Genomic DNA, 12,483 nt, shown 5'->3' on the forward strand with positions numbered 1-12,483 from the left:
TGTGGAAGTGTAGTAACAGGCAAGGCAGATACGGTGCCACTGGGTAGAGCCTCAAGGCTCACAGAGGTATCTCTTACCGGATCGCGTTCCATTTGAGGGTGGTGTAGCCTCGCTGCTGCATTCCCGCGACAACGGCATCCTTGTCGTCTTGGCTTAGCGACTGGTGGGAAGACATGACGAAGTAGATCTCCTCGAGGAGGTCTCGCTGACGAGCGTCATCCCACACGGAAGGCATACTGAACTGTTCGTAGTTTGCAATCTGGAACGTTGCTTCTTGGTTGATGCTTTTCGGGGTGTAGATGCGCAGATGTGAACGGCGCTGGGTGGAAGGGAGCAATCGTAGTCTTGGATGTGTTCGTGGGAGGGGAGATGGTGCAGTGGGCTGAATGCAGACGAGTGAATATTTCGACATACCGAATGCCCTCCCTAGAGAATTGCTGGCCACGCTCAGCCAAATTCTGAACCATAAAATCCAGATGAGCTCGCCACTTTATATCAGCGGAATCCATAACATCCAACAGTGTACCGATCAAGGCCTGGTGGGCTTCCTCGTTCCACTTTGTGTTGTTGGACGTCTTTGGGCTGTCGGGGTTGCTGTCGGTAGTGGCGGCGGCGGCGGCGGCGGCCTTAGAGGTAGCTTTGGCCATGATCAGAAAGGGACTGTTGTCTTGAGAATTAACTCGGAAAGGGCAATAGATCTCTGGGTGTCTGTTGAGTGGGCACGTCGACAAGATGTGATGGATTTGGTGGATTTGATGGTTGGTATCGAGATAAAACGGTCCAGGCCATCGAAGAAGTGAAAACGAAATGCCATGCCGCCTTAAAAATTGGTTTCCCAGGCTTGGTGACATGAGCCACACAGAACCGATCCAGCCCAGCTAGAACTCATACAGCTGGATGACTAGCAATGTACACATCTTGCAAAGGCAATCCATTGATACATAGGTGTGACTGAGCCAGCTTCAGATTCGGGTACGTAGATAGATAGGCATGGTTTGGGTTCCCAGTCCAAAATCGAATCCTGGAAGCTCGTACGATGGATGGACAGTGAACATTTGCCAAGCCAGCCTGAAGAGTATTCAAGGGCAAGAAGAGCACAAGAACAAAACAGAGTGAATCAAAATGTGTGATTGAGAAGTAGGTAAGCGTCGATTCCAATGAGCATGCATCTGGAATCCGAAGAAGCTGAGCTCCATTCTCCTGTGCCATGACCCGGATCCCCAAGCCGAATCGGGCATACAAATGCTGGTGGCACTGGCCACACCCGAAGAAGAGAGCAACCCAAACAACAAGAAGTAATACCGAAACACCGAATAACTAAGGCTGAGACACCACCATAACACCAAAACAACGCCAATGAGCTCTGCGCCGGGCGATCCAGACTTGGGCCAGGACCGAGCCACTGTGTTTGCACCCTCGTGAGCGCCGTCAGGCTTCTCCGTAAAAGCTTTGAAGGTATTAGAAGATACCTCGATGGTCGGGCTTGGCTTGGAGGATGCTTACTCTGGGTTGTAGTGGTCCACGCCTGGGCTGGTGTGAGCCGCCAAGGCACTCAAGATGGCTTCGTCGTTGAGGGCGGGATCGTGATTCTCTTCGAGTTTGGGACGTTTAGCAGCATGCTCATCAGGCTCCTCACTCGCACCCTCGAAAGACACACCCTCTGACTGCAGGACCATGGGCTGCGGCGGCGGGACCTGAGCCTGGACCTGTGGCGGTGTTGTGTCCATCATGGGGGTCGGTGCAGGGCCAACATTGGGGTCCATGGGTGGCTGGGATTGCATAGACTGTTGGAGCTCCAGTGGTTCGGTCTGAGGTGGTGGCGGCTGCTGCATCTGAGTTTGAGATGGCGAGGCGCTGGCGCTCTCAGATTGCTGAGCATCCCCAGATGCACCTCCGACAGACTTCCTGGGCCGGCCTCGTCCCGGACCCGGCCGTCGAGTGATGGGATTCAGGGTTGGATCAACCTTGCGGGGATTGTCGCCCAAGGCACCATTTGCCTCAGCCTTCTGCTGGGCGCGGCGGAGACCTTGAAAGTGTTGACTGGCACAGATGTCAGTCACAGCTTGAGAATAGATCAAGAGCCCTCCCTGTGTAAAAACCCTGGACCCTGAAGAAAGCATGGCTTCCAAAAGTGAGACGCTGAGACGACAGAGTGTGGTGTGGTGCTCGGATAAGGGGGCAAGAACATGTGGCACGAACGACAGCAAGGCCAAGCTGAATGTTCGTCTGGGACAAAGGGGCACATTGGAATGAGTCGAATCAAGCTTACCGGCATCCTTCGTTGGTGAAACCATAGCCGAGAGAGCGCATGTGGTTACCGATGGTGGTCCATTCTGAGCCACTTATAACACCGATATTCTTGACAGAAAGTATTGTGAAGAAGAGGTCCTTGTCGGCTTCTGCAAGGTCACGATATCAGTGGGACGCCTGACAGGCTGGCGGCGACAGCGGCGGTAGCAGCGGCAGAGCTCATGTTGGTATGACGATGATGAGGGACCAACAGCAGCACCAACAGCAGCAACAGCAGGGGGCCATGGAGCACTTGGACAGCCGGCTGGTTACAAGAGGGAGAAAATGAAGTAGAGGAGAGAAAACAGAGGAACCGAGAAAAAGACAGGATTGAGCAGGCACGAAAGGTACTGACTGTCGCCCCAGTTTTTGCTGTTCATCCTCACGGGCTCCGGGAAGCAGGCGCTGGCCTGGTTGTGAATAGCTTCAATAAGCGTGGACGGATGAAGCGATGAACCGATGGATGGACGGATGGATCTGGTTGATCTGATTGACCGGATTCGAGATGGGTAATAATTGTTAGACCGGTACCTGGGAGGCTCTGGCAGAGGGAGGAAAGAAACGACTTGTTGATAGCTGGCTATCTGGGGACTTTAGGACCAGAGGGGAGGAGCTTGGTCAGAAATGCGCGAGGGGCCGCTGCCCAGCCAGTCACCGTTGGGAGAGACGGAAAGTGAGCTGGAAAATGTGGGGGCCGGGCTGGGTCGGGGTGGGCTGGCTGGTGTGGTAGTGCCCTGGGTGGCTTGCTGTGCCGCTCTGAGCCTAACGTCACCACAGCCGTCCGTCTAACAGCTGAACGGTAGCCAGCGTCACGTGCATTCGTGAGCCATCTCGCGTTTCCTAGTCGCACTGTCCTCTGGCCAAGCCCCCGCTTTCCAAGATTCTGCGCCCAACTTTGCAGCTCGGACGCGTAGTCCGGCACGTATGGCCAATCGAGACATCAGCCCGACGCAAGCCCCAGACAAAGCCCCCAGAACAGGTTCCCGGTGTCTTGCGTCTCCCTCTGGACCAGAGTCATCCATGAGTCGCCTGGTCCTATGACATGCAACAGCCCTGCCTTGCTCATTTCCCACTGCATCGCTCTGCAACCCCCATGCCGCATTCGTCGTCGCCGTCGCCATTGCTATCGCCATCAACCACCGCCTTTGGCTTGCCTTGACGGAGGCCGAGGTGATCTTAGGCTCGAAATGGGTGATACGAAGCGGCGGCATTGATCGACCTGATCACCGCCTTTGCCACCGCACCATAAGTCGAGAGGCGGGTCGCCAACGGTTCGCATCTTCAGGCTCCCTGCAGCCTGGACTGGCCTTGCCCCGTCGCGATTCGCCAATTGAACAAGAATCAAAAAGTCGCCCGTCTTGGCCGATCTAAAGCCTAATGGCAACGCAACAAACAAAAAAGTAAATCACCCGGAATTTAGACTCGACCCGACCGTTCCTGGCCTGGTTTGGCCTGGTGTGGTAGTGCTCACCGGGGAAGAGGCGCCCTCAGACGCGCATTGCATCGTGTTCCAATTAAGATCCCTGGACCGCTACAGACGACCCTGTCTCGGCCTTTTTGCAATGACTATGACTCACGGTTGCATCGATTCTGACCGGTCACACCCTACGGCCTTGTCCTGCTTAACGTCGAGGACCATGTCATCAGCTGCTGCCGGCTTCCCGCGCCCTCCTCGGTGCCTCGACATCTGGTCTGGTCCAGACTTATGTCACTCTTCGAAACGCCCGAGGGCCCCACGAAGTTTCCCCCAACATTGCTAGCGTCCACTCGTCAATCCAAATAAGCGGCCCTGCCTTGACCTACAAGCCAATGGCAGGGGTCAGGCCGGAATGGAAGATGCACGATGCAACCTGTTCCGGATGCCACTTTACGCGAGTCCTGCGCGAGATCACGTTGAACCCACACCACCCTCGTGTTGCACCTTTGATTTGTTGGGTTCCCTAGCTGGCCAGGCAACCACAGGCATCATTGTCACGGATGACTTTACCAATACAGATAAGACCTGGTCAAAAAGCAAGAAGTTCTGGGCAGGATGAGCTCAGGTCCCCTTTACATTCCTTTGCTTCCTGGCTTTATCGGCCCCTCTGCTCAAACAAGAGCAAACAGATTCTCATGCAGGAGTCTTCCCTTCAGCCATGGTCTGCAGTTTTTTTCAAGCATTTCCCTGGCCGATCATCAGCCTATTGTTGCTGAGATCCTATGTGCTCAGCCGGCTTGTTGCCGATTGCCTCCCCGCCCAGGAATTCCTGCTCTGAGAGTATTGGTGGCCCTGAGCAGCCGCTCGATCCCAACTCCTCTCGCTAGGCCACACTATCAAACTATCCTCATGGTACATGGTGGTCTCGTCTTGTAACCCAGACTTATAAAATTACCCTCTAGATCTTTGCCTCACTGATCTTCACACACCCACTAAGTGACTCACCCCCACACCGAATCTCTCCCACTATTCAAACTGTGTGAGATCCTGGGCAGGTGGCCATACTAGCGGAACTATCAGCACGCTGTGAAGCTCAAATTGAGCTGGAGCCCCCCTCACCTCCACTGCGGGCAAATTCCATCGTTCCCCTTTGGCTGGCCCTTCAAACCCTCGCCGTTGACATTGTCATCATGTCTTCCAACAATGACAATATCATGGCTCGGTTCCTCTTCGCGATCTTGCAGCAGAAGAACCTCAAAGATGTAAGGCTGCTCCGGGGCATTGGGATATACCTCGAGGGCCCAGGCCGCTGACCCATGAGCAGATTGACTGGAACGCTGTTGCCCACAACCCAATCCTGGCCCAGGAGATCACAAACGGCCACGCCGCCCGCATGAGGTACTCTCGGTTCCGCAATTCCCTGCTTAATATCGAGCCTCAACGACGAAATCGAGCCGGAGTCAACAAGTCGAAGGCAACCAAATCCAAGAAGGAGACCGATACCAAGCCTAAGAAGGAAGAAGAACAGACAATCAAGCCTGATCCAAATGCATCCCCAGACGCTCAACACGAGGAATTGAAGGCACCATCGCCGAAGATCAAGGACGAGGATCTGGTCAAGAAGGAATTCCAACAGACCCCATCAGAGGCCTGCGTTGCTACTGCTGAGATGCCATCAATCACCCTGCCCGACGGCCAAATGCAATTCCACAATCGCCTCCTGACGCCTTGCAGCGACACCGATCTCTTCGCAGTGTCACATGCGTACGCCGCCAGCCCCGTGAGTGAGGTCCTCCACCATGAGCCTGGTCACTATGACTACGCTGGGACTGCTCCTCACTGCGGTCATGAGCCGGCGTCCTGGCAGCCAAGCCCGTCCTACTCGCCCTTTGCGATGCCGTCCTACGAAATAGACAGCTACAGTGCTTCTGCTTCTGTATTCTGTGATCACCAGCACACTGCTCACCCAGAAGGTTTCGGCATTGCTCCGAGTGCCATGATGGTAGCTGACCAGTCTCATGCTCTTGTCAAGCATGAAGAATGGGACAGCCGTTTCCACTGAGAAAACAGCTGGATTGAATGGGTATTGTCTCCTAGTCCGCTATCGCAGATACAAACGATCAATCCTCGGAGGATTCTTTGCTCAATTCTAGCGTCGCTTTCCCTAATCTCAGTTCATGTTTCTAACAATAGTCACCATTGGGTCATCTTTTGGGTGTGGGACAGTTTGTGCTTCGGAAAATCCCGCGTTGAACGTATTATTTTTGAGGTCTCTGGTTTTGATAGAATGTACTATTCCCCGCTGTTTGTCACGTTCCCGCAATGAGCAATGATAGGTTGTTGTGAGCATCTTCCCTCTCGTTCTTAGCTTTCTCCGAACACACCTTTAGACCTATACATGCAGCCAGACTAACTTGCTGGAAATGGGGCCTAGAAATCTTCTTTAAAATGCAGGAATGAGCCCCCGGTTGCTATGCATCATCAAGATCGATGCCTTATCTACTTGCCACGGTGACGTATTATACTTGCATGTCCCGTTTTCATACTGGCGGTACTGTTCAATGGCATTTCTTGTCGCCAGGCGCTTTGGTGCAGATCCAAGTGGGAATACTTCCTCTTCAAGCCTGCCAGTCTTTGAACGCCAGGCTACAGTAAGACGTCTCAGCCCGCTCAAGCAGCATTGACATGATCACAGGTCACTTAAACATATATATGTTTGCACATAAAAGCTAAATTTCGTAAGAACACATTATACGTTAGACCGTTTGGCCATGAGGACTGCCGTTTGGTCGCATCGTGTTCTGTTTAGAGCAGAAGCGTCCGAGCCAAGTGAGCATTCAGAGCCTGTTTGTGTACCAGATTACAAAAGTTGTCTTCAATTCTTCATAAAATTGGATCTGGCTCATAACCCCCCCTCTCCCGCATTACTAAAGGCACTAGAAGCCCTGTCCAGATCCAAATGGGAATGAGCATATTTCCTGCTGTCCCGCAAAATATTTGGCCATCCAATTGCACACTGCAACGGGACCATGGTGAAGCATCGGGTGCTTACGAAATTCCAGTTCAGTCAAGTCAGGTCGTGAGGCCGCCATCGACCACTCTTCATTCCATCATCAAAGTACCACCGAATCACCATCATCAACTTCTTTCCGGCCTCCATCAAACCAATTCGACCAATGCCGTGAACCACCCTCAGTCGACCGGCCTGTTTCAGAATGAACAAAGAGATCTTCCCATCAATCTCTCGTCTTCAAAGGGTAGGGACTCTTCCAGTGGGGACATGACGAAGGAATGTTATCTTGACCAAGTCAGATGGTGTCCGCCGATGCTAAACAACATCCTTAGACCTCCTCTTTCTTGTACTCCTCCTCGGCCTCACCGTCGTCCTCAACCTCTTCCTTGATGTCCCTCTCGAAATCGACCTCCGCCTCTCTCTCGTCCTGGCCATCGAGCTTGGCCCGTGGATTGGCATGATTAACATCGACATAATTTCCATCATCTCCCAGCTGTGGGTGATTGAACAGAACGCCGCCATTGTAGACATTAGCGGGATACTGCTCGTTCATCTGCATCTGAGCCATGGTTTCAAGGGGGAGATGGGCACCGGCCACATCCATGCCACCCATGTCACTGGCGAAGGGCCACATCTGCTGCATAGCATGGAAGCGTCCATACTGTCGCCACTGGGCCTCCTCCATCTGCCGGGACCGCTGCTCGTAGGTCAACTGCTGCGACCGGGGTTGTCGAGTCTGGCGTGCTTGCCAGGCTGCAAGCTGACGTGGGTCCAATTGCTCGCCATAGCCGAAGAGATCGTTGGCATCATTGACCACCGGGAACATATCGTGGCCGCGGTACGGGGCCTGAATCTGCATCATCTGGTTGTTGGCCATGTTGGCTGGCAAAGGGCTCTGACGGTGGCCAGGGGCATTGAGATGAGGCATGGCAGCATTGAAGGCTTGAGAAGCCTGGCCTTGCGCCATCTCGTTGGGGCTGGCGCTGTCGGCACCATCGACACCACCTGCAACAGTGTGGTCGTTGAGCAGTGCGATGCCAGTGCCAGCGTCGGGCTCAGACTCGGTCTTGGGCTTGGACTCGGCCTTAGACTTGGCCTCGATCTCTGGTTTCTTATCGACCTTGTTGCCGGGCTCGGCCAGGCGCACAGGAGCAGTCGACACGACAACACTCTCGGCAACCACCTCCTCACTCTTCTCCTCCTCGTTGTCTTCGGCTTTGACGATCGCCTTCTGCTTCTTAGCACGTCCGCCGCCGCCACTACGAGCGGGCCGCTTGCGTGCACTTGCCTTCTTGATGGCCAGGCTAGGGGTATAGGAAGAATCTCCGTCATCATCCTCACCATCACCCTCCTCGGGCTTCTTGGCAGCCCTACGCTTCTGGGCCTGGGTTCGCGGAGTTTCGGGTGCATGATCCATCAAATCGTGCTTCTTCAAGATCTGGCGAAAGCGGACCTGCTCATAAACCAAAGAATCAGCTTCAGGTTGGGCAAGTACGGAATGAGATATACCGGGCACATACCCTGGCAGAGGCGGCATTCTTCAGGTTGGAATGAGCAGCAACCATGTTCCAATCAATCTTGTCATGATTGCCATTGAAGCGAACCATGTTGAAGAAGAGGAGGGACTCGATTGGAGTCAGCTCAATCTGGGTCATGTTCTTCTTGCCCTTCTCGCCGCTCGAGGGAGTCTTGGGGCCGCCATCCTTGGGGCCGCCATCATGGGTGCCGTCCATGTTGCCGCCATTGTTGGGCTCAACATTCTGGGGGTCACCATTCTCGGGGGACGCGCGTGGCGTGGTGTGTCCATCCTGGTCGGCCATAGTCAAGGCTGAGGAGTAGGAGTCAGGTAAGCAAGAGCGTGAAAGGTGTACTGTTGGGGCTTACATGGTACTCAGACGAATTAAGGTCTTTGAAGAAAATATTGGTCAATGTGTGTGGACTGGTAAGATCGTTAGGATCGGACGGAAGCTTGGAGAGGGTGCGCGTTGTCAGGTCGCGTTGTCAGGTCGCGTTGCCAGGTCGCGTTGCCAGGTGTGAGACGCGTGAAGGAGAAGGAAGGAAGCAGGAAAATTGCGACTGGAGAGTCGTCTCTGTCCCCAGATGGATGCACAGTCAAAGGAATAGCAGGCAATTGGTGAAGGATGGGGCAATTCAAGAGCGAGTACTGTGCGCTACGCGGAGCAAAGCCACAGCACTGGTGCTGGTGTGTATGTGAAGCTTACCCGATACCAACATGAGATAGACCACAAGATGGATCGATGTGGATGAGGAATCAAGAAGACTCGAGGGCAGTAGGTAGAGGGCAGGCTCGGAAGGTCTGATCTTGGGTGAAGAGGGTTGGTGGGACTAACAGGTGCACGATGTGGATTGTATGAACGAGGTGAAAAGGGAACAAAGTGATAGTGCCAGAAGGTCGCAAGGTGGCAAGCAGTGCTTCTGTGAGCCATTCATCTCACCATGGAGTATCTTACCTGGAGATAGTCAGTGGACATGCAGTGATTTGTACGAAGAGGGCTTTGTTGCCCAAGTCGATAGCCTGGAGCGATGGTCGACGTGGAGTGAAGGTCGGCGTGGATTGATGGCCAGGGCAAAGCTGGGGAAAGCAGGTTTAGAGTAAGGTAGAGGGATGATTTCTGAGCTCCCAAAGCTTCAAACGCGGTGTCGAAGACTGGCCTAGCCGTGCAATGAAGTGGGTGAGCTGTGGCTCTTCGATATCTTGTGTCTGCCGGTACACCACATCCTGACAAATTTAACACATCGCGAGCACCCAACAATCCCAACACGCACACCTGTCTATCAGCTAGACCACTAGTTGAACAGTTCATCCTTTCCATCTCAGAGCTTTCAGAACTTGACGTTCCTGCCACCACCGACTTTGGGCTTCCTCAGCACCATCGACAACGACAACACCCACACCAGCCCACCTCGACCCGAGGAAACTGCTTCCGCTCAATTATCCAGAAGTATCAGCAGCTCTTGTCTTGCCTACTACCTCGCCCATCATGAGCACTAACAAGAAGTGTATGTTCTCTTCCTCTGCCCTTTCTCACGCGACAACGATCAGCCTGCACGATCCCGCTACATCCACAACGACAGTCTTCAACTATGCACACCATCCACTCTCCGTAGCTCACCTTGACTCATCCCATTTGGGCCGTGGTTCTGACGCATTCTTTAGGGGACGATGCCTCCCAGAAGGATCTCATCTTCGCCATCCTGATGTCTACAGGTGATGGATCCGGCAATATCAAGGCCAACTGGCCCGAGGTCGAGAGAATCATGACCAGCTGGGGTTATGGCTTCACCGCCGGTGCAATGTGTAAGTTTTGGCATCTCCACATGCCCACTGGTGCTTTTATCTTTCAGTCCTCTGTCGCGTACGCCTCCATTGAGGCCTTCCACGTGTCACCGCTGCCGCCCAGTGGTAAGGACGATTTTGACCCCCTACCACGATTTTGACGTTGGATTATGTTCCAACAGCACCCTAGCATGGTTATCCCACATGTCCAGTGGCCGGCGCTGACGCAAATATTCACAGCCCAGCAGTGGTCCAAGAAGATCCAGAAGGAGTTCAAGGCGCGCCACCCCGACACCGCAAACGGCGGAGGCGGCAGCAACAGCAACAGCAACCCCGCCGCCCCTTCCAAGGCCACTGGCTCTTCTCGCCCTCCCAAGACTCCCGCGTCTACCAAGGGAAAGATCAAGGGCAGGAAGCGCCTCGCCGCCGATGACGACGAGGACACGTCTCCCGAGGGAGGTGCCTTCAATCCCACCCCCATCGCCAAGGAGAAGACCCCTCGTGCTGGCGTCAAGAAGATGAAGTATTCCGAGCCTGAAGAGGGTGAGGATGACGAGGAGGAGGATGTCGTTGTCAAGGGCGAGACCAAGGACGACGAGGACTACAGCCATGCTGTCTAGGCGCATCGAGTGCAACTTCGCTCACCCGCTTGTCGACCTTGTCGTCAATATTCTCATTTGTGGAAGAGAGGGATGAGGGGAAATGATTGGTAGTGAGGAGAGAATTGCGTCGGGGGCAGGACGTTGACCCAGTCTGTCTTCTGGCTCTCAAGCTTTCTTCGACTTCGGGCTTGCTCATTCTTGCAAGCAGGACCGCCGTGCATGGATTTGAGTCGACACAATTTTTCGCTGCGTGTCTTGGTGACCAGCAGCTTGCCTTGGTGGTTTCAGGACGTAGGATAACTTCTCTAGCAGAGAGAATCGATCACTTGGGAGAAAAGTCATGATGAATATCCGCGGCCAAATCTGCACCCACGTGACATGCACAACGTGAATACAATTTTCATGAACCTGTCTTGTCCTGTCTGCCGTGATGTTGCGGCCCGAAACGCCCTTGCCATGAACCGAAACGCCTAGCTGTCCACAGGCCCTGATGATCAAAGAAAGCAACCCGTCTACGTGACACTCTTACCGTCCAGGCGACGTCCGACGTCAGGCTTCTTCTCCACGGTCTCTGGCTTCTCCTCGCTCTCGCCCTTCTTCTTGACACCCCCTCTCAGCGTCTGGCCCTGGCCAGCAAAATGAGGCTTCTGTGCACCCTCGTTCTCCTTCTCCTTCTGCTCCTTCGACTTGTATGGGGTGATCTCGTACCCGAGAAAAAGCTTGTTCGGGGGCAGCCGTAATGGCAGTGGCCCATTCGTCCGTCTGCGAGGTGCGCCAGAGTCCCTGTCGGCCGAAGCTCCCGGAACAGGCGTAGCTGGCTTTGGAGTAGGAGCCTTGCCGCCTTTCTTAGCGCCGATACGGTTGCCCTCGCCATGGAAGTTTGTCGCCTGAGCCGCGGCAGAAGAGGGGGCGATAGAGTCGTAGTTGATGGCCTGGGCCATGGTGCCCTGGTTGTGCAGCAACCCTCCAGCTGGCAGGCCGCGAGTGCTTCTCGGCGTACTCGTGCCACTTCCTGATGACTTTGTTGGTTCCACATATCCCACTGGAGGGGCGAACTCCACCGACACATCCGTTTCGATCATGCAGACTCCCATCTTCTCCGTCTCGGGTTTCACGTCCAGCACTGCCACATCGTAGACTGTGTCGTTGTACTCAAAATTGAAGACATCGCCTTTGGTGACGGCTGCGAAGTTGCGGAAGGCGCGCTCCAGGACGGCTTTGGGGTCGCTGATCTCGAGGAAGTTGACGGATTGGGGCTGGAGCTTAACCAGCCTAGCCAGCTCGAGGGAAGTAGTCTTGATCTGGATCATGTCGCCAACGTCGAGGAGGAGGGTTTGCATCATCCACTGCGGGAGGTACGCCCTGCCTTCCTCAGCCACGAACTCCAGCACACCAGCATGAGAGTGCCTCTCCTTCTCGCCGTTGATGAGTTCCATAAGCAGAGGCCACTGCACGTGAAGCTTGGACACCTTGTCAAGTGCTGAAGGCGGCAGCAGGATCTTCGATCCATAGTTCAGCTCGCTGCGCTCAGGGCCGGGATGCATAACCATGGGGTAGCAGCGGTAATACTCGTCGAATCGTTGCGTGACGGGCCGGCGCATCGACCGCGCCATGTTGAGGAAATCTTGCGGGTTGGCCGGATCCATCCCGCCGTATCCAGGGGCAAACTGCAGGTGGTAAAGGTGAATTATTAGTGCTCAAGGCCCCCTTCTCTTCGAGTGGATTGCATGTGAGGGCGGAAAGAGACAGTGAGGAGAGTAAGCTCGGCCTCGAACCGTGCGGGTGGTGACATACCATATTCGGCTTGTGCCTGGAAAATGAGAGATATTGTGACCGTTGCTTGCCAAAGGAGGAAGAGATGGCA

At 54.4% G+C, this 12,483-nt stretch overlaps 6 protein-coding genes across 6 annotated transcripts; 2 read left to right on the forward strand and 4 right to left on the reverse strand.

Annotated features, from left to right (window-relative positions):
• Positions 1 to 73: 73 nt before the first annotated feature.
• Positions 74 to 647, reverse strand: J7T55_006837 (uncharacterized protein; the record flags this gene model as incomplete). The annotated part of the gene is made up of 2 exons (XM_053133062.1): positions 74 to 344; positions 415 to 647. 2 exons carry the CDS (start codon positions 645 to 647, stop codon positions 74 to 76), a joined length of 504 nt encoding a protein of 167 aa, XP_053001597.1.
• Positions 648 to 1,499: 852 nt separating this feature from the next.
• On the reverse strand, positions 1,500 to 2,473 carry J7T55_006838 (uncharacterized protein; the record flags this gene model as incomplete). The annotated part of the gene is made up of 3 exons (XM_053133072.1): positions 1,500 to 2,040; positions 2,270 to 2,388; positions 2,447 to 2,473. 3 exons carry the CDS (start codon positions 2,471 to 2,473, stop codon positions 1,500 to 1,502), a joined length of 687 nt encoding a protein of 228 aa, XP_053001598.1.
• A 2,423-nt stretch (positions 2,474 to 4,896) lies between these two features.
• Positions 4,897 to 5,768, forward strand: J7T55_006839 (uncharacterized protein; the record flags this gene model as incomplete). Its single annotated transcript, XM_053133083.1, has 2 exons — positions 4,897 to 4,968; positions 5,031 to 5,768. 2 exons carry the CDS (start codon positions 4,897 to 4,899, stop codon positions 5,766 to 5,768), a joined length of 810 nt encoding a protein of 269 aa, XP_053001599.1.
• A 1,279-nt stretch (positions 5,769 to 7,047) lies between these two features.
• On the reverse strand, positions 7,048 to 8,539 carry J7T55_006840 (uncharacterized protein; the record flags this gene model as incomplete). Its single annotated transcript, XM_053133094.1, has 2 exons — positions 7,048 to 8,172; positions 8,240 to 8,539. The coding sequence occupies 2 exons, from the start codon at positions 8,537 to 8,539 to the stop codon at positions 7,048 to 7,050; spliced, it is 1,425 nt and encodes a 474-aa protein (XP_053001600.1).
• Positions 8,540 to 9,721: 1,182 nt separating this feature from the next.
• On the forward strand, positions 9,722 to 10,637 carry J7T55_006841 (uncharacterized protein; the record flags this gene model as incomplete). Its single annotated transcript, XM_053133105.1, has 3 exons — positions 9,722 to 9,740; positions 9,898 to 10,038; positions 10,258 to 10,637. 3 exons carry the CDS (start codon positions 9,722 to 9,724, stop codon positions 10,635 to 10,637), a joined length of 540 nt encoding a protein of 179 aa, XP_053001601.1.
• Positions 10,638 to 11,131: 494 nt separating this feature from the next.
• On the reverse strand, positions 11,132 to 12,416 carry J7T55_006842 (ubiquitin fusion degradation protein; the record flags this gene model as incomplete). The annotated part of the gene is made up of 2 exons (XM_053133117.1): positions 11,132 to 12,286; positions 12,414 to 12,416. The coding sequence occupies 2 exons, from the start codon at positions 12,414 to 12,416 to the stop codon at positions 11,132 to 11,134; spliced, it is 1,158 nt and encodes a 385-aa protein (XP_053001602.1).
• Positions 12,417 to 12,483: the final 67 nt, after the last annotated feature.

The sequence above is a fragment of the Diaporthe amygdali genome, assembly GCF_026229845.1.
Source record: "Diaporthe amygdali strain CAA958 chromosome Unknown NODE_1_length_4327563_cov_65_473760, whole genome shotgun sequence".
Lineage (NCBI taxonomy): Eukaryota > Fungi > Ascomycota > Sordariomycetes > Diaporthales > Diaporthaceae > Diaporthe > Diaporthe amygdali.